We start from the raw sequence: 21,973 nt of genomic DNA, 5'->3' as shown, positions 1-21,973 counted from the left end.
TATTTGAGTCTGCAATGATTACTTACTTCAAAATGAGATGGAATTTTGCATTGTAACAAGACTTGAATTCTGTGTTTGTGTCAGTTGGAAACCTGAAAGAAGCATTGACAAATTTATTATCTAACTTTTACATTTGTAGAATATCTGGGATCTTGTTGCATGCATATACATACACACACCATTTAAAAAAAAAAAATTTGAATGGATTGTTTTTCCCATAAAGCACAGAATCCAAGTTGAAAAAAAAAACTACCCAAAAACTGGATGGATGGCTATTTAATTCCAAGATAACCATCTCACCTATCCCTCAGCACTTTCTCAACTCTTTCATCGGAACTGAAGATGGGATCTTCCTTAGGATCTTAGTTGAGCTTTAATGCATAACTTGATAAAAGGGCATTTTTTTTTAATTCTGCCTGGAGTTTAGTCTTAAATTGCTGGTGAAATTATGGTTATGTTTTTAGTAAATGAAATCCCTTTCACTAAGCTACTCATCTGCCATGGAGACAATCCCAATCACTGAGAGCTCGAAATAACCGTCAAATGCTGAAAATAATGACCTATATGGTAAATAATACATGCGTTATAATTGAGTGAATTGAGCCCATAATGCAATGAATGTAGAATGTTGTAAGCAATAACACATTTTTTATTTTATTTTACAGAAACAAGAGGATTCCAATTGAACTCTTTTCCATGAGGAGTGTGAAACCCATAGCACATACAGTCCAGACCCAAAGGCAAGATATTGCAGGTAAAGCGACTACTGCAGTTGATCCATTCCGGTATATAGGTGCTCTATGGACAGACCCGGTCAGCAGGTTTAAAATAAGAAGGTTATATGAGGATGCATTGCTGGGGGGGCATTTATCAAAACTGGAGCAGACAGAATCTGGAGCCATGACAACCAAACGGCGCCTAGCTTTAATTTTCAAAACTTAACCACTTGGCCAGGCCATTTTTGAGTATTCAGCACTAGACATTTATTCAGGCATGCAGCGCTGTACTGAAATTAATTTTTTATCATTTTTTGGGGACACATAGAGCTTTCTTTTGGTGGTATTTAATCACCACTAAACAAATCAAAGAAAGAAGCTGATTGGTTACTATGGGCAACTGCTCCAGTTTTGATATATTCCCCCCACTGAGAAGTAATACAGCATAATTTGATTTTGGGGTGTGTGGGGGCGGGGGTTGTGATTGCACTTGTCAAGTCTGTGCATCTTCATTTAAGAGAAATAAAGTAATTAAAAGTATGAATCACTTGATTTTAGCTTTAAAAAAAAAAATAAAAAAAATCACTTAATCAGCTCATTTAGAATGTGTATGAAAGTGTCAATGAACATGCTCCACAAGTAGTGTCTGTGCTAGCAATCGACTAGCTTCGCCTTTTTCTGACCTCAAATAAAGATCCGATTGGTTGATGTGGGCTGACAGACACTTCCATACATTGGCTCAGGTCCCATTATGGTGCCCATCAATTTATGTGGCAGACAATGGGATAATTACAAGGCACAATATGACATTTCATAAAATAGTTTTAGATTTTTTTTAAATATAATAAATGTGAAAAAATAATATTTAAAAAATGTCATACATTTAATAAAGTAAAATCATGATTTGTAAAGCAAAGTATAATTTTGCAGAAAGTGTGATCCCACTTCCCACTCATATTAGGAAAAGAAAACAAATGTAATACAGTGTGAAGTTTTATTCAGCTTAGATCGGGTTAGCAGAATCACTTTATAAATGAACTGATTAGATAAGAATAAACTAAGTATTATCAATGAAGATGAATCATGGTGTTTAGGATGTGAATACTAATATGCATGCATAATTCCATTGGTAAATGTTATACAAAGTATAGGTTTGGCTCCAATTAAAGAGCATGATGAGAGGGACTCTGTCCATATACCTTAGTGCATAGTTCACGGTGTCTGCAGTCGATGATTTGAGTCCTGTGCAAGTCTCTTGTATGGGCACAATGGATCTGCACATATAATTGTTATTACTATGACAAATCAGCAAAGCGGCAAAAAAAAATGAAAAAAAGGGAAAACATTTTGGCATTACATCTAGTAAAAGAGAGAAGCATATATTGGTTAAAGGTGAAATCCAGGCTAAAAAAAGAGAATTTTTTAATGCTGGATAGAGTAGGGAATGGATAAAACCGCGGTCAGGATTTCTTTGCATCTGTGTCCCATTGGGGAGATTTTCCTTCACTTTCTCTTCTATAAACAACAAAACTATGTCAAATGTGAGAACAATCACTAGAACAAGTATCACCATTGGAAAATTTCCTGCTTTGGGGATAACGCAAAATATTTACCCTCACTTACAGTCCCAATGATAATGGTGATCAGTACAAAGAGAAAAGGGTGAATTTCCCTAGCAGGGGCACAAGCAGCAATATAAATCTATCAGGTTCTAAACCCCTCACCACTCTATCCAAAACTAAAAAACAAAATGAACAAAGTTTTGGCTTTAGAAATAGACTAACTTGTCATGATCATTAAAGCTGAACTCCAAGCAGACATAAAAAAAGATAAACATTAATGCAGCTCTGTACCAATAAATCATATTATTTTAATGCAGCTTTGATGAGTACTTAAATTTCCCTAGGTATTATTCTCTTGTAATTCCTGTACAGCAGTGGTCCCCAACCCCCGGGCCCGCGGACCGGTACCTGTCCGTGGATCAAATGGTACCGGGCCGCCCAAGGAACATTAATTTATTTCCATTTTATTTACTCCACCCCCCCCCCCCTTCAGCGGGCCGCGGTAAAATTATCAAACGTTGACCGGGCCGCGGCGATAAAAAGGTTGGGGAGCACTGCAGTACAGCACTCAAACTGCCAATCAGAGCAGCAGCACTAGGAGCCGAGGTGAGTTGGATGCAAATATGCTGAAAAGGAACACGTTGACAGGAGGAAAGAGCAAAGTGAGCACAGGGATGACCTCATCAGTCTACTGCTGAACCATCCTTGTCCAACCTGCAGGATGGTGGCAGGGTTGCGATAGCAGTATATCTCTTAATAGTGAGAGAGATCTCCCTGTCTGTGTGGCAGGGCTGAGTATATCTCTGGACTGGGCAAACAAATACAAATCTTTGGCAGGTAAAACAGCTTGTATTATATGCATTTCATCTGTGTGTTTGGATTACTATACTTTACAACCAGGGAAATTCTTACATTCTGTATGCTGCAAATTGGCAGTTTTGACACTTCAATGTCATAGCGCTGCAGCCTGCCAAGTCCTCCCTCCCACCTATCCTTTTCAGCCAGTGATTGGCTGCGAATTTCTGGGCTGGCTCCTTAGTCAAGTGAAAAAGCAACTTTTGTTAAGTGGAGGGGTGCCAACAGGGCCACATACTGCACAAATTTCGGCCAAGTCAGTAGTAATATTCTTCTTTAAATATTTTGCACCTTTCTTCATTTTCTTAACACAATATTTTATAAGCGTTAAGCTACAAATGCTCTAATCTTTGCCTCTTTAAAGAAGGCTATCATAACATAGACTCTGTTACTTTCCTGTCTGGCATGGCAGTGATATTTCTTAACGGCCAGAATTGCTACAGCAGATACCGTAAGACAAAAACCTGAGTAAACGGGCCCACAGTTTTGGTACACCACAACCCAGTAATGCTAACAATAAAACTAGAAATGGGAGGTGGAGCTTTAAAGGTGTACACAATAACATATGCATTGAAACTCTTTTATTTAGTAATTTGATCAAATGCCCAATATAACTGTGTAGACAACAGATAAAAACAATGCAATAAAAGTACAGGCCGCATCTACATTAGCAAACCCCCCCCCATTGAATCCATATAATGGTTTGTGATGATAGGAAATATACAGGAAATATCCAGACCGTTTCTTGGATAAGAATATCCCATTTACATCTTTTTATACATATCTGAAGGGTGGAAGAGATGTTGCAAAGTCTAGAAACGTTTTGCCATTCAAAGGGGCTTCTTCAGAAGTAACGTGGTAGGTGCAGTCACCACTGGCCCAGTCCAGTCCAAGGCATGGGAGAACACACCACAACCCAATCCTTGTGGAGGGAACTGCCGGAGGGATACAGCTCACACATCACCGACCAGCCCAAACTCCAGTCATCAACCAGACAGTTTAGTCTCAGTCTGATGTTTCAGCGATTAATCACATACAGGCTCTGGGGGCATGGACAGCCTATATTTTATTACAGCAGATACTGTGAAAAGTGTTTGTTTGCATTAAAACACCGGGTAGCAGCTATTGTGTGCATGTGTAAAGGGTCAACTGTGACGTTAACCACCCGAGTGACGGTCACTCTCAGTTTGTAGTGCTAAGATTGTTGTCCCACAGGCTGGAAAATCTCTGCAAAGTGTGAGGTTAAGAGTGTGATACGACGGCAACAGTGAGCTTTGAGACGGTTGCTTTCACAGCACTCAACTGTTTCTGGTGAAAGCAGATCTTATATTCAGCTGCAAATTGTTTTGGCAGACGTTCCAGCTTAAGATAGTGAGATAAATTAATTAGCTGTTATATTACGAGGAAATGTTTTCAACACTTCCTGCCAAATTGTATAGATCAGTATAAATTCCAAGCTAGGTAATTACTACCTAATCTGGTTGTGTTCTGAGGAATCGGATCATAAATGTCACTTCCTTGAATCATTCCTGGCAGAGGAATAGTTACTGGCCAAGTTGCCTTTACCCGACCAGTCAAGATTCAATTGTCCATATCGCAGTGATTTCCACCCATTTTTAAAGGAGATTTGACAGGTGAAAAATTAGTCAAAAAAGATTCTTTTAATATTAATTTTTACTAATAAACTGTGTGCCACCCTCCACAGCTGCCACCACTCCCCATAGCTAACCAGCCCATCAAGCCTGGCATGCGGATGGGCATTGGCCTCTCTGGCACCTACAATGCAAGGAGGAATTTACCCCAACCCCAGTGAAATGAGTTTAGGGTCCAGTTCACTGTCGTGTGCAGTGTAAGATGTAATAAAAAAACAAATACGTCCACACAAAAAAAAAATCCCTTTCTTCTTCTATTTTAAATAATATTTTCCATTCCAGGTTCCGGCAATATCAGAAGATGTCACGCGGCATCTAGTCCAACTCTGGCAGGTCAGAGGAAGGAGGAATGTGGTCATAGCTTTATGCACTCAAGGAGCTCTGGGGAGTTCCCTTTGTGGTCTCTGTCCATACTTCTTAATCTACCATGACAAAAAATATTGTCACACTTTCTTCTAAATAAAATTATTGGTTTTTATAAGGAAAATAGGGTCTTTAGAGTTTTTAGTCCAATATATGTCAAACTTAACAACTTAAAGTGGACCGTTACCCCCTTTCACTAAAAATCACATCAGCATGCAGAACAGCATGCTGATGTTCTGCATGTGGATATAAAATCATATGACATTCATTAATGAAACAAATGTGTTTTTTATTTATTTACAAATAGAATTCATCTACTTCCTGGTCCAGTTTTGGCACAAATTTTGCAATTGTGCCCAAGCGTTGCATCCTGGCAAGATTACATCAGCAGCGCATTGCTGGGAAATCTCATCTGTAATTTCATGAGATCTCAGGGAAAGGCATTTTCCTCCCCTGAGATGATGTGCATGGTCACATGTTCTAGGAAGTAAAGGGAGATGGAATAATCTGCCCAATGGCCACTGTCAGAAGACTGGGGCAGAAAATAAAAATAAGGTATGCAAAAAAGAAAAAGCCGGCAATTATCTAGAAGTATGTGTTTGTAGATTGTCATACTAAGCATTTCTAAAGGTTCCTTTGTTGTCATTTTGAAGATATGGGTAAAGGTCCACTTTAAAGTGAGCAATCTTATTGTGAGATAATGTAGCTGTTAATTCTGCATGTACATGAGGCTGTCTTTTTAAACCTCTTTTCTAACCGCTTATGAAGAACTAGACTGCACATAACAAGTACTTTTAAAGCAAAGTAAGAAAGAATGTTAGTGATGCTGACATAAGGCACATTGATTCTTGTAAAGCGTGGTTTTTAGTGTTGCGCATGGGTCAAAGAAAGCTGCAAACTGCCTGAAACCAACTGATAGCACTGGCTGTGATCACATAAACTCACTATCTTTGGCTCAAAAAGAATTTCAAAAGTTCTTGCGTACAGCAAATCAGCAGACAATACGGACAGCAAAGCTTGTTTCATAACACATACAATGTGCCCTCGTTCACACCTGAACGTTTTGTAGCGTGTTCTACGCTCGACGAACGCTCTACAAAACGCTCAAAAATATAAATCCCATTGTATTCAATGGGCTCGTTCCCACCTTGGCGTATTTCCGCCGGTCCCTAACGCGCTACAAAACGGCCCACGCCTGAAAAGGTACAGGTACTACTTTTGGCCGTTTTGTTGCGCGTTTTCATTGGAATGCAGCCAAGTAGCCTTCGGAAACGCACGACAGTCGCGCGACTTTTTACCGCGAAACGACAGACGCGCATATGCAATACGCCTAGGTGTGAATGAGACCTGTGAGTGAATATTCAACTACTGAACAGGAGGCAAAGTTAAAAAGACAACAATCAGCTTTTGTGTGCTTTCAATAGTTACGACCAAACATCTTTGATTTGGTCTGACATACAGCCAACTCCTGGCTGATTAAAACAGTGCTGGGGCAGTCTGAGCAACCCAAACGACTTATACGAACTATAGTCTTAGATATGTTTAGCGTAAACCTGTCAACCTGAGGGCCAAGTTAAATTACTCTGGATTTTAGAAACTTGAGGTATACTATAGCCAGGAACTGCCTATAGTATAAGCCAGTGTGCGCTGCATGACGGAATAAATGTCAGTTAAAGTACCGCAGCGCTGAATACTGAAAAATGGCCTGGATGGGAAGGGGGTTTAACACCGCGGATGTCAACTGGTTAATTTGACCATTAAGCCCAAAAGCACACTTAAAGAAGAACTCCAGCAGAAATGTAATTAACCCTTGCAGTGGGACTACCGCCACACTGCAAGGGTTAACTGATCGTTTTTGGCCAGGGTAAAAAAAAAAAGAAGAAGCTGTACTCACCTAAACCTCTGAGCTCGCCAGCTCCTAAACCGGTCCTTCAGCATCTCTCTCCCTTCACTGCAGTGGCCTATGAATCCTCTAGTCATCCCGTCCAATAAATACTTTTTGGGGAAAGTGCTACGCTTGTCTTTGAGACTTGTTAGCTGATGAGAATTGTTTTTGTGGTTGTATGGTCTGTTCTAGCTGGACATTTTGTAGGTGCATTTTAAGTGATTGTTTACCATTAAAAGGTGTTTATCTGCGCCTAGGGCAGTTGTTCTCAACCTCTCTAGGGCCGGGACCCCTTAGTGACATTTGTCAAGTTGAGGTGACCCCCAACGGAGCGCTGGACTCCAGAATTAGTAAGGCGCTGGACTTGGGACTAAAAATAGAAGCAGCACAAAGTTTCCAGGCACACTCACCAGCCAGCACACAAAAAAAACCTGTCTAACCACTAAGGTTAAAAGCAGAGGTTTAGATACACGTCTTCTGCAGAATATGTGAAAGCCGCACAGCCACGTCAAGGCACCTCTGTGTAGTGCGGTCCTAACTCTTAACTATGAGAGTCTCCATCTTGGAGCACATGGGGCAGAAGATTAAATTGGGTGCAGGTTTGTCAGGAGGAAGCCCAAACTCCTTACAGGCACAGGGACGCACAAGGGACCCCGCAAATCACAATGGCAGCTGAGACCCCCCATGCGTCACTGCACCAAATCAGTCAAGCAAAACAAATGGCAAACGCACTCATCAGTTTTTTACCAGCTTTACAGCAAGGTGCACATGTAAAACAGCAAAAAGTTTCCCAGCACACTCGTCAGCCAGCATGCAAAAAAAAACCTAACAAAAAAGCCCACTCACAAGAATACAGGCCCTCCCAAGCCCTTGCTACCTGCTTGCCTGCTCTGTCTCCATGCAGCCTTATCAGCCCCAGCACTGCTTAGAAGCCCGCCTCCTGCAGAGCTCACATTGTATGGAAGGCAGGAGGGCAGCAGCGGGTGTGAATAGAAAAGCCCTGCTGTACACACTCCCCGGCCACTAGATGTCGCTGCAGCGGCCAGGGAGTGTGTATAGCGGCACTTTTATATTCACAGCCTCTGCTGTCCTCCCGCTGACTGACACTGACGCGCTAGGAGGAGCCTGAGGAGCCTCTCACCTAGCGCAGCAGAAGTGGATGCTGCGACCCCCTCAACAGTGAGTTGTGACCCACAGGTTGAGAACCGCTGGCCTAGGGACACTATATTGGCTTGGATGTACACAGATCCAGCAAGAGGCAGATTGCCAATTTACCAGTATTATGCATCACATTTGCAGTTTCCTCTAGTACATGTATGCACGCTTGCACAATTATGTGTCTTGTGGCTTTTCAAGAAGGTCACCCAGGTAGATATATTATAGCAGCATTTAGTAAAGCAAGTAACAAGTGATTGAAAAAATGCCAGTAGATAGGGGGTTAGGGTTGGGACAGAACCACCCTATTACACACTCAACTCCTGGCAAAGGATAAAAATGGTTCCTGGAAGAACTTCCTGTGAGAAAAAGATGATCTGACTTCCCCCAAACGGCAGCACAGCTTTCATCACCTCCTACATATGCTGAGGAACATACGCTACAAGATGGCTTATGGATATTATGAAATATGGATAATGCAAAAGATTTGAAAGTATTCCTGCATGCACAATTCTGAACCTGGAAGTCTGGAGTGTTTACAGTGAAAAAAGATCAATTACAACTGAATTTTTAATATAAATTAAAAAGCATATGCTGTATCAACAAGGCTTTCAATTGTGCAGAACAATACAGAACAAAACAGGAAGGCACTTACGTGAAGAAGATTTTCTTTTGAAAACATAAATGAAGTATGAAATGAAGTACTGCAGCAACAACTATTCCAACAAACAGGAACTTTCTCATGACTAACAAACCTAACAAAAAAACAGACAAGGGCAATACAGTTATCATTTTGTAAACACACAAAAAAAGGTTGTAAAAACATTTTTATTTGAACACATCATCATGTTAGCAGAAGGAAAATTCTGAGTTCTCAGTATAAGGGCTTGTTCACACCAAATGCAGACCAGATCTGCATGAGTTTCTGCACACGGAGTGCAGTGTGTTTTGCCACCTTCAGGAGCAGTTTTTTTTTTTTAGTTTAAAATGGGCTTTCAGTGCGTTCCAGGGCGTTTGCAAGTCTTCCAAAGCAGGTAAAATAGGGCATGCTGCAGTTTTTTTTTACATGCTCTGGAACTGAATGCTGCGGTGTGAACTAGAGCCCAAAATACCATTGGATTACATTGGATGCAGTTTTGATCCGGTCTGTAACTGCTCTGCTCCTGGAACGCTCTTGGTGTGAACAAGCCCTAAGAGTTTCTCACTCCAGCTGCATGCAGATTAGCAGGGCTTGAAAAATGTTAGGGTGTTCTCACCAGTCAGTCAAAAATCGCCTTGCAATTTATGTTAACATTTTTTCCACTGGTGGGGTTATTTTTTACTATATAAATGAAAAAATAAATCCACACATAATGGATTGAGAATAGTTGTCAACTATTCTTATTATCGATTAGTTGGTTGGATCCCCTAGCTCTCTCCTCCATGCTGGGAGGAGGGCACAGCAAGCAGTGGGTGGGTGCAGTAGCCAACCTGCTATTGGCTACTGCAATTTGAAATTCTCAATAGCAGGCTGACTATTGCACCAGCCCACTACCTGCTGTATTTACATTCAGCTGCAATCTGAGGAATCTTGCCAATGGCAGCTGTCATTCCCCGGCTGAGCTGTGTGCTCACAATACAATTAAAATGATAAAAGGTGGGAAAAAGTCACTTTCCGTTTTGGCCTGACAAATTCTGCTGCACGAGGTGCATTGCAGTGCCATTCATTTAAAACGCGCCTCCCAGCCACAGTGTGCTCGCCTGCACTGGAACGCACGGTACCGCAATGCTCTGCGTTCCAGTGCAGTGTGATTGCAAAAAATTGTGCATGCAGTTTTATTTTGAAGTAAACTTTATGTTTGTGTATTTTATTTTAAATTAAAGGAGAACTATGAGATGAGTGATTTCCACTCACCTCATAGTTCTAAGCCGACCTGTGACAATGAGACTGTCACAGGTCGGCTCAGTAGATCGGGAGGTGAGGGAACACATACCGGGTTCCCTCACCTCTCGATCCTGTCATGGCTCTCTGCCGTGACAGGGGGAGGGGCTGGATTCCCCTCTCCCCGCTCCGATCAGCCAGCGCTGACTGGCGGAACGGACGGGGGCGGGTACAGCTGGCTCTGCCTCTAGGTAGGCAGAGCCAGCTGTCACTCACGCAGCTGGGCGGATCCCGTCATCTACGTCGGAATCCGCTCCAGGTGCGGCGTCTCAGTATACCGCGAGCTGCAGCTCGCGGTATACTGAGCTTAGGGTAACGGGAGGACGCTAGTTTGTGTCCTCCCGTTACACTGAGAACTATGGGGAAAAACACTTCTCCTTTAAGGACTAGTGGCAGAGATAAGTGAGGCAGAAGTTCTGCATTAAGCAATAAACCACCAATATATAAAATACATTTTTTTCTGACCTCCTGAAACTGATGCCCTTCCTTAGAGCATCCCAGGCTATGAGGAGCCTCCTGAATCTGCCAACCTGGAGCAGCTGCTCCTCTTGCCTATATGTCTGAGAAGGATCTCATTCATCCAGGTCATGGTATATCTGTAAAAAATAAATCAAGGCAACTGGACTTGCTGTATTTTTCTTGAAGACGTTTCACTGGCCATCCGACTAGCTTTCTCAATACAGAATGACTTGTACAAAAATTATTTGGGAATAATATGGTGAATGTTGCTCCAATCCACATAATCTATTATAACCAGCATGTGGTGGAAAAAGCTGGTCGGGTGACCAGTGAAACATCTTCAAGAAAAATACAGCTACCTTGACTTATTTTTTAAGGGGCCCTTACAAGTGTGCTTTAAAGTAAACCTGGGTTACATTATAAACATTTCAAGGTTCCCACTGCTGATTTCCCCGCATAACATTAGTTTCCTGGCCCTCTTACTTCAACACAGTGATCCATTAACCTAGAACAAGCAGATTACTTTTGGCTTCTGATTTGTGTAGTTATTCCAGGTCACTGACTCAAAGTACTGGAACAGCTATTTCAGTCAAATAGCATTTTCAGAAGTACATCAGAAATTGCAGCACCCAGTCTCTGTCATTACAGGTACACAACATTTTCCACTTCCCATTATTCTTTAAGGTAATGATTACTAAATGCACATACATGCTTGTCAAATGTGCTTAGGAGTGCTTTCAATGCTCGACTTCCAGGAAAGAATACAACAGGATCATGCGACTTCCTGCCTTATAAACAATGCTAAAAATGTCTTTGGGACAAGTTGCCAAAGGAAAGCTTTCGATTGGCACCATTTATTTCATGTTTTTATTAAAAACATAAATGTTACTTTACTGTTGAACCACCCCTGGCCATGTTATAGTGTGTCTCAAGCCTCGTCACTGGCATTTGGTGGACAGCTTGGCCTGTGTGTAAATGAGTTCAGTGCCATAAAAACATTTGTCAAAAATGGATTTTCTCTGCTACCGTTCCCATCACATAACTCAGACTTCTGATTAAAGTGGAACAAAAAAACAAAACATCCCACTGAAGAGTTATTGGTCAGAATTTGTGTTGTTTGTGTTCCCATTGTGGAGATTGCTACGAGAAAGGCGGTGAGAAACAATCAAGAAGGACGGACAGGAAGCCACCAACACCAAATCATCAACAGACACACAAAACTGAAACCTGACTTTGTGAAGAATAAACTTGCATTAAACTAAATTTAATCTGCAAAAGATACTAGGCCTGATCTCACACATGCACCACACAACATTAAAGTCATCTTTGTCTTCCCCATAATCTCACAGGTTCTTGCAGTTTAGAAACTAGATCTCCCTGGAAGGAAGGCACTGGTGATGTGGCTTTCCCAGCGAGAACCGGTAAGACCCTGGCTACATCACCAATGCCTCACTAGACCAGGAGGGGAAATCCTGGTTCAGCATTGGCCTATACACATACAGCACAGGAATGAAGTAATAAAATGAACTAGGATCACACTAATCCAGCATGTTATTATTCTGAGTTGCCCCACTCAAGCGGCAGCCATATTGAGTGGGGCACGTGAGATTAATAACGTGTATGTATGGGTGGGGACTTTAAAAATTGTTTTTTTTATTCTTTTTCATGTGTGACTTAACTTTATTGTTATCACATAGAAGGCTAAGAAACCCCCCTATGTGATAGCAAAGATATGCGACAGGTCCTCTTTATGGAAACATCAGGGGTCTCCAAGACCCCTAATGTCACAGAGGAACCCCCAAAGAAGCTGATGAAGCAGAGATCCGCGAGTGGGCGTGGCTGACTGGACTTTTAAATACGCCCACTCAGATCTAGGACGCTCCCGGACGGCAGTATTTTTACAATGGCAAGCCGGAGGTTAAAAATGATTGGAAATAAATATTTGTAAGCGAGTTTGTGTTCCTCTGCAGCAGCGAATCCTAGCAGAAACAAACCCTAACTAAATGGCATAGCTTGCTAAAGCATGGTGTATCATAAGCAATTGCCTATTTATTTTGTATACTGTTTTTTGTTTTTTTTATCCTTCGTTGCATCTCAGTGCTGTTGATCTCCTGAAGGCTTTTTCTGTACATACACATGGACCCTGACTGCCATGCTTGCCAACCAGAGAATTTACAAATGGGACCAGTGGGGGAGAAAGTGATCACTTATCTGCACAATAACGTTTTTCAATAAGGATGGTTAATAAAATTGGTTCATAGAGACACGGGGAATTAAGAAGGAATAGTGTATAACGCACTCGTAACACTGAATACCTATTCGATATATTTTTAAAACACACATTTTTTGGATTAGTGTGGTTTATTAAACCTCTGGAACACTTCTCACTATAAATCACATGAGAGAGATAAAAAGAAACACTCATCAACATAAGGTTTAAAGTTTTGTTAGGCACCTAGTTGAATACAGCATTCACATAATTGTCACCATCACTTTAAAATATTATATGGTAGAATTGGAATAGGGGATATCTTTATTATCAATATTCACAACAGAGTAATTATTAAACTCATAAACACCTAGAATTATCCAAATATCACAAATTGTATGACACACACGTAGAAATTAACATTAGCGGGAATACACAACACCAAGCGCAACATACCAGCCTTCTATGAACATTACTTATATACATTGTTGCAGCTGGTAATTAGGCGTGTTCTTCCCCCTCCTAGCGCAACTAAATTGCACAAATTATTCAGTGGAATGGTCAGCCTGCCCCTTTTCCCACATTGTTAATACGCCCTTGCCCTAGGTCAGGGGTAGCCAAACGCTGGCCCTCCAGCTTGGTGGAACTACAAATCCCATGAGGCATTGCAAGATTCTCACACCCAGACATAACTCCCGGAGAGAGATGCATCATGGTATTTGTAGTTTCACCACAGCTGGAGGGCCGGAGTTTGGCTACTCCTGAATTAGGTGGACTCTAAATAGCCCAGTTCTCACCTTTACATTGCATTGGTCTGACTGTGGCCAGATACCCAAGTAGAAACAGCATCCTAAGTAAACAAAAGGACGACAGCAGAGACACAAATGAGAGAGGAAGAGGAGGGGGGCTGGATTCCGATTGAAGGTCATCATGCCAGCTGAGGCACATCATAGATGAATTCAGAGAAGCAATTTATCAAAACTGCAGCAGACAGAATCTGGAGCTGATTGGTCGCAGTGCAAATCCGCTCCAGATTTGGTCTGCTCCAGTTTTGATAAATTCCCCCCATTGAATAGTTCTGTCACAAGAGGCACGGCGGAACATGTCATTGTAAAGTTGTGTTTGCTAATAAACCCAGAACAGAGCAGCTATCATCACTGAGTAACAACGGCCTTCACAAAAATCCTATTTGGTTTAGAATTAATATCAAACCCGAGTGGTGTATTTTGTTGCCCCGTTTTACTTTTTGAACAAACCTCTGATCTACGATCACCAAGCACAATGCAGATTATTTCTCCGGCTCGAAGAGACGAGGTGCAGCTCCTTATATAAACTATGTTCAAAGCCGGTAAACCATCACATCCAAAATGCCGTTGACTGAGTTAAAAGAAAGTCTCAAATTTCAATACAATTAATGTTAATGAATGCCCAAGGCAGAAACAAAGCAACTAACTTGCATATTCATTAACTTATTAGGCCGTCTGCCCATACCTGGACCTCAAGACACGATCTCCACTTGCTCACTGTACAGAACAGCTCACCCTTTGCCAAGACTTCTCAATGTTGTGCCAGGTTTCTTGGAAACACACCAGACTACTGCCAACATGGGGGTGAGGTGCGTTCATATCGTGTTTCCCCGAAAGTAAGACCTACCCCGAAAATAAGACCTAGCGCTATCTTCGGGGATTTCTGTAATATAAGATCTACCCCGAAAATAAGACCTAGTTCGGTGGTAGGTCTTATATTACAGACATCCCTGAAGATAGCGCTAGGTCTTACCTTCGGGGTAGCTGCACATGTAATTAAATTTTACATGTGAAGACTGGCCACAGCTCGCCCGCACACCTACCCGCACGCCCACCTGTCTGTTGCTTTCTGGATGGCATCAGAGCGGAGAGGCAGCTCCCTCCCGCCCCCTGCCAGACACGCCCCCCCGCCCGCACACATGCCCGCCCACCTGTTTGTGGCTCCCTGGACGGCAGAGCGGACAGCTGCAGCCAGGTAAGACATCCCCGGAAAATAAGACCTAGTGTCTTTTTTCATGGAAAAAAAAAATAAGACACTGTCTTATTTTCGGGGAAACACGGTAGCTATGCAAGTGCTCAACCTATCAAAGCTGCTTGGGTATGGCAGTTTTGGACAGGAGGATGTGAGCGACGCTGAACTAGGGAGATAAAGTTATGTGCAGGAAGTATGAGCTGTGAATTTGCTTATATAAAAGTTATATAAGTTTTTAGGGATGTCCCGATACCACTTTTTCAAGACCAAGTACCTCCCCTCATGTACTTGGCGATACCAATTACCGATACTTTTTCTTAAAGGGACAGGTGACATTTAAAAAAAAAAACAATGCAGACTAATGATTTTAGGCCAATTTCTTTAGGATTATGAAGAACTTTAATTTAAGACTGTTTTAGAACAATAAAACATTTGTATTTGCTTTCACACAGCTGTCGTGAAACTACAAATCCGATCATGCATGCGCCTCTGGGATCATTTAACCTATTCATGTTAGCAGGGGAGAAATGTAACTCTATTACTGCAGTGTACGGGAAGTGTGTACTATGGATCATTTAACCTGGTACACACTTCCAGTACACTGCAGTAATAAGAGTTACAATTCTGCCCTGCTAACATGACTAACATGAATAGGTTAAATGATCCATAATACAACTACATGTTATGTACTATGGATCATGATTTAACCTATTCATGTTAGCAGGGGAGAACTGTAACTCTATTGCTGTAGTGTAGTTGAGGTGTGTGCTGTATATATGTACTACATATACGGTACACACTGCAGCAATAGATTTACAATTTTCCTCGACTAACATGAATGGGTTCAATGATCCGCAGTACAATTACATGTTATGTACTATTATGTAATATAGATCATTTAATCCATTCATATTAGCAGGGGATAATAGTAAATATATTGCTGCAGTGTGTACTCTATATGTAGTACATTTAGAGTACACACTGCAGACAATAATTGACTATTTTCCCCTGCTAATACAATAAATCGTTCTTATGAGGGACCCCAGGCCCTCACTCACTGTTAGTTGCCTCGCTGGTGAGGTCGCGCTGTGCGGGAGAGCAGCGGCGAGTCGGCGCTAATCTGGTGGGAGGAGCTCCAGGTGGGGTCCTAATTTAGCTGGCCTGCGACTGCCCACAGTTCCTCTGGGCAGTCGCCGGTGTTCTGTCGACACTGAGAACTCATCGACCTTGCGAACCTCTGACGTCGCATCCGGGTACTGCCAGTAGGTCAGCTACACATAAGGACCTTCCGCGCATGCGTTGCCACTCACCAAACCTTACCCCCACACTGCACCTGCATCCTTCACGGCCATTAACTTCTCCAACTACACACAGCTCCTGTCCAGTTCAACTACCATGCACAGCGCTTGCGTGCCCTTCTCGTCGAGTTCGCGAACTATACACTGCGCTTGCGCTGTGCATTTCAACTATTAAAATAAATACATAAATAAATAAACTTATATATTAAATAAATCAACCTCTTTAAAAAAATATATATAGGGGGGCGTGGCCTAGACATGGCAGTGTGAGGACGTGTGACTCCGGAGCTTCTTTAAAGAGGTTTATTTATTAAATATATAAGTTTATTTATGTATTTATTTTAATAGTTGAAATGGACAGCGCAAGCACAGTGTATTGATCGCAAACTCAACGAGAAGGGCACGCAAGCGCAGTGCATGGTAGTTGAACTGGACAGGAGCTGTGTGTAGTTGGAGACGCTAACGGCCGTGAGAAAGAGACGCAGGCGCAGTAAGTAAGGCTCGGTCAGTGGCAGCGCATGCGCGGAAGGTCCTTATGTGAAGCTGACCTACTGGCAGTACCCGGATGCGACGTCAGAGGTACGTGCGGTCGATGAGTTCTCAGTGTCGACAGAACAGGACCAGTGCCGACAGAGAGCTCCTCCCACCGGACCAGGGCCGACTCGCCGCTGCTCTCCTTGGAAGTAAAAAAAAAAAAATTATAGCGCAAGGGGCATTTTGACAAGTACAAGTACTTGTCAAAATGCCCTGTATCGGGCCCGATTCCGATGCTAGCATCGGTATCAGGACATCCCTATAAGTTTTCTTGACATATGTTTACTTTTAAGGATCACTGTAGTTTTGTAAATGTTCCCAGCTCAAATGTTCCCTGGAGGAGAGTCAGCCTTTGACTCTCCTCCAGGGACAGGAGAGTCAAAGGCTGAAAAATAAGCTCACGACTGCAGCAGCGGACTTAAAGAAGCATTTTTGGGAGAATAAAAACCACTGATCGCTCAGCTCACGATCTTCTCCCTGCAGAGAATGGTGACCGTCAGTCAGCACTCCCTACAGGGATCCCCCCTCCCCTCTCCAATCCTCTGGCGCTGACTGGAGGGAAAGACAGGGGAGATCAGAGCCAACTGTCAATCAGGTGGCAGGGTGAATCTCGACATTATTGTGTTCTTTCCCGGCTTCGAGGCATCAATGGCCAGAAGGTGAATCAGCTCTTTGCTAAAACTCTCAGTTTTAACCTTTTGATTCGCCCACTAGTTTACTTTACCACTGCCCATACTTTCTCAATGGTTTATGAGCAGTTTCCTCCACCTAGCACTGCCGCCCCCCTCATTTATTAAAATAATTAGGGCTTTGCTTACTTCAGCAGAGAGCACAATTGAAGAGTATTTTTTTTTTTCTAAAAAGCTGCGGTATGATCACAATAAGCCCATAACACATGCTTTATAAATCGGCTCATTTGTGTACATAAATGTCAGCTTGAGCTACTGAGACCTGTAGAACAAAACAAGCATTGCCAGAATTAAAAGCAAAAGCTGTGGATAAGAAGTCTGTACCTCCTTTATGAATCTCCGTACAAAGTGTCCAGGTAGGACTCGAGTGTAACATTACCTTAAAAAGATTACCATTATATTTGAATGGAAAAGCCACTATACTTGCTTCGTCAGCAGATGCGTTACAAGTGAAATCCTAAAACACAGGGGAGGACTGCCATATAAAATGGTCTTGGGCATATAGAAACGGAGCTCAAACTCATGCCAATGCTGCAACCCAGACATACTAAGCAAACTGCAGCAGCCCAGAACCGTTGGATAAGTCTGAGCACTGTGGAATGGTACATAAGACATAAATCTCTCGAACTTAATAATCGGCTAACTAATCGATTTTGAAAATAATCGTTAGCTGCAGCTCTACTCCCATGAAGGGAACAGAGAGGAAGGCAGATTTCCTGTATATTGTCCTATACATAGCTCTCATGAATGTACATAAAAGAGCTGCTAAGCTGTAAACCAAACACTGGAAATCACAGAAAGACCACCCTACTGCTTGTAGCTGACCATTTCTCACCGTTCACGGCTGTGCAATCAATCTTTATAACACTGCTGCCAATCAGAAAATAGGTCTCAGCATTTGAGAACAAGTCACATATGGATTTGAAGCCATAAAGGGGGAATAAAGGTTAGCATTTTAATAACACTTTCCTTTTTTAACTTTAATTATAATGGGGATTCAAGTAAAGACCCTCCGGCTGAGAAGACATAATTGTATGGAATCTAGAGAAACTAAACTCTGGGTGAAAGTTAGAAAGTGCTCTAATCACACGTGTCTATATCCTGCACTGCAGTGATTGCTGTGTGGTATTTCCTAACATTTCTTGTCCTGATGGTGAGTAAGTGGACCATGCCAGAGTAATGCGTGTTCAAAAGGCCACTCGCAGTCTCCATCGGAGGCCAATGTGTTAGGCAGACAATAAAACAGCACGAATGGGAGACGGGGACAGAACACTATCACCTTATGACAGGAAGTGTCTGAATAAGAACCTTCATAGCAAGACTGCCAAATATTATTTAAATGAAAGCTGCACACGTAAAATACATAATATGGCTTTTGAAATTGAATTAAAGGAGAACTATGGAATTACTGAAATACACCCATCCCCATAGTTAGAGCCGACGTGTGACACTGAAGCTGTCACACGTTGGCTCTACTGATTGAGAACTGAGCAATCACATACCGCGGATCACTCAGCTCCCAATCTCCTCCCTGCAGAGAGCCGTCAGTCACCTCCCCTATAGGCATTACCCCCCTCCCTTCTCAAGTCTTCCAGTGCTGAGTAAAGGAACAGGCAGGGGAGGGGATGGGCGCAGCTGCCTCTAGCTCTAGAGATGCAGAGCCAGCTGTCAATCAGGCAGCGGGGTGGACCCCAACATTATTATCAGGATCGTTCCCAGCTGCAGCATGCCTTTGCCCGCTATATGCCGAGATTGGGGCCACAGGAGGCCATTAGTAAATGTCCTCCTGTGAACCAAAAAAGGTTTGGCTATAGTTCTCTTTTAACATGGTAAAGCTTATGTGAGATTTTAAGGGTTGGATTTACATATACTAAGTCCACAATGAGATCAGAAACCGTAATTACTGTTAAAAAATTCAAACCTAGCAGATAGAGGCCATCCAACTCCCCTTCCTTCCTAATGGTGCTAAAATGTCTACCTTTTCTATTGCACCCAACAATGCAAACTGCAGTTTTACGGAGACAGACATCTAACATTTATGGGCCGTGTGAACATGGACATTAACAGGCTAATCCTATTTCTTGATATGGGGGCCGATGTAAAGAATGGTAGTCTGCATTAACTGGATCTTCATGCAATCTGTTTGACAAACCAAGCCAAGAATACATAAACATGGGCATACAAGCTGACTGCAAACACAAAATCAGATACCAGTTTTCAAACACATTTTTGGCATGTCCTAAAATCCCCACATTTATGTAAATAAAGGAATAGACTCAACACTGATCACACATGTGGCTGCATAGCCAGTGCAAAAAATTGCTAACATCTTTGTTCTTCTTGTTTCCCACATCCACCAAATATATCTAGCTAGCTGTATACCGCTCATTTATTAATAGCAATGTTAGAACATAGAACGCCAGTAGTAAAACTGTGCAAAGTATGGCATTCAGTGTGACCAAGTCCGGAGTCCGTTGTTTGTTATGCGCTCCCATTAAAATCTATGGGGCCAAAATACTCGATATTGCCAGAAAAGGAGCTCCTGTGCTTTCCAGCACTACAGGCGTCAGGCAAGAAAAGATAAAGCCCTCAGATGTAAGGAGGGGCCATTGAAAACTATGGGATTCCACCTGTTGAGAATTGTAGCGCTTAAGCAATCGAGCTACAAACCTCAGGTGTGAATGGGCCCTAAGAGGAGGCGCCTTTAATATAAAGGTCCCTGGAACACAGACGCATTATTTACTGTTACATTACTGATACGTGACAAGCCTCAGGAAAGTGTCCATGAATCTTGTAGCACTCCTTACCGGAAATCCCACTGAATTTATGGGTGCTCAAAATGACCACGGATGGCGCCGCACACAATAGAACTTTAAACAAGGATGTCATCAGCACGACAAAGTCCAAATCAGTGCAAATCCATTTATTGATTGATGTCACTCAGATTGTCAAGCGCTTTCGGGGCCACATAGAGTCCACTTCATCAGGCTCAAAGTAGACCAAAGTTGAGCCTGATGAAGGGGACCCTGTGTGGCCCCGAACGTGCTTGACAATCTGAGTGAAATTGATCAATAAATGGATTTGCAGTGACTTGGAGTCTGGTGTGCTGATGACATCCTTGTTTAAAGCCCCAGGCAAGATCCCAACAATTTAAGCACGATCTTTGCGACAGAATCAAGCATTTTCCCACCAAGATTGGCATTTGCCTTTTATAAAAATGACATCATACTTTTCAACTGTATGACTCCTGACAATGGTTATTTTGTACAGGACCAAGCTTTTCCTCACTCTAAATTATCTGGTGGAAAGTTGTTGAAAAAAAAGAGGAGTATGTTATCAACAAGGCGCTGCAAGTATTTCACCTCAAAAACATTTGCTGGCCTTAAAACAAACAGAGATTGTAATATGCTGGAGCTGGGCAGCCATCCTCCCGTCAGTAGATGTTTACTTGTAATTAAAGATGAGAACATCTGCCAGAATAGCTGGCAGGGATGAACTATTGTCAGTGTGAGGACTTCACAAAGGTTACAACCAGCACCAACTTGTCATCAGACAATTATCAATTCTCTGCAGCTGTCCTCCTCCATGAATGACAACGGTAAACATCTCCATGTACGTGGACTAAATGTTTAAAAAAAGAACGGTAGAGCTAAATGATATCCTGGTTTCAAATTAAAGAAGATCTCCAGGATTTTGTAACGTTATCCCTTGCAGTGGGGGTATCCACTCACTGCAAGGGTTAATTGCTCGATTTTCTCTGCAGGCAAAAATTAAGTCTATTGAAGCATCCTGGTCTTCCATAACACCTCAGCAGTGCCACAGGCTGATAGCTTCCATGCCACTCCGCATTGAGGCAGTAATTGCTGCAAAAAGGGGCCCAAACCAAGTACTGAGTACATATGCATGCTTATACTTTTCAGAGGTCCGATATTGTTCAATGTACAATCCTTGTTTTATTGATTGCATGTAATAATCTACTTTTTTGAGGTTGTGGATTTGGGGTTTTCATGAGCTGTAAGCCATAATCATCACAGTTATGACAAATCACGGCTTGAATTATCTTGCTTTGCATGTAATGAGTCTATCTCATATATTAGTTTCACCTTTTAAGTTGCATTAGTGACATAAATGAACTTTTGCACGATATTCTAATTCGAGTTTCACCTGTATACTCACCCGATCCTCGCTCCTGCAGCAGTGACTGCTCACCTCTATCCCCCTCCACTCAGGCTGTAGTATGTCCCTCAGAGTCTTCATGTATAACAGACCTATTAGACATGATGACATCACAGGTCCTGAATAAATCAGGACAAATAAAATAATTATTAGGAATTACTTTCTGTTAGTTACACTAATTATGTACACATTATTATGGCCAAAACTCGGGAAAATGTTTTCCCCCGCACCCATTTTTTGTGTGTTTTTTTATAAAAGAATTTATATATGCATATGTCAAATCAAATTAATGCCGACTTTGTCCTTTGCAAAAACGGTATATAATATATGTGTAGGTGCAATGAATGAGGAAGATGGAAATTAGGGTTAAAAAAAACACATAGCAAAAATGGCAAAATTGCTCCAGTCCCCAGAAACTAGGCCTGGTTCATACCTAGGAAATGTAAGCAGTTCGAAAAGCGCTTTTACATGCCAAACACAAGAAAGCCCATGATTTTCAAT

General features: G+C 42.1%; 1 protein-coding gene across 1 annotated transcript in view; it reads right to left on the bottom strand.

The window, feature by feature from the left end:
* Positions 1-21,973, bottom strand: part of LOC108797255 (type 2 lactosamine alpha-2,3-sialyltransferase-like) — a gene marked incomplete at its 3' end in the record, with an annotated part of 63,742 nt that overhangs the window by 28,463 nt on the left and 13,306 nt on the right. The window contains exons 2-4 of the mRNA XM_018568826.1: positions 8,844-8,943; positions 1,916-1,990; positions 27-92 (exon numbers count right to left, since the gene is read on the bottom strand). Of these exons, the coding sequence (XP_018424328.1) occupies positions 27-92; positions 1,916-1,990; positions 8,844-8,943 (241 nt within the window). The remainder of the gene's footprint in view (positions 1-26; positions 93-1,915; positions 1,991-8,843; positions 8,944-21,973) is intronic.

The sequence above is a fragment of the Nanorana parkeri genome, unplaced genomic scaffold (assembly GCF_000935625.1).
Source record: "Nanorana parkeri isolate BGI_ZX_2015 unplaced genomic scaffold, ASM93562v1 scaffold1250, whole genome shotgun sequence".
NCBI lineage: Eukaryota > Metazoa > Chordata > Amphibia > Anura > Dicroglossidae > Nanorana > Nanorana parkeri.
The sequence above is the reverse complement of the archived record's forward strand: the minus strand, read 5'-3'. Positions and strand labels throughout refer to the sequence as shown.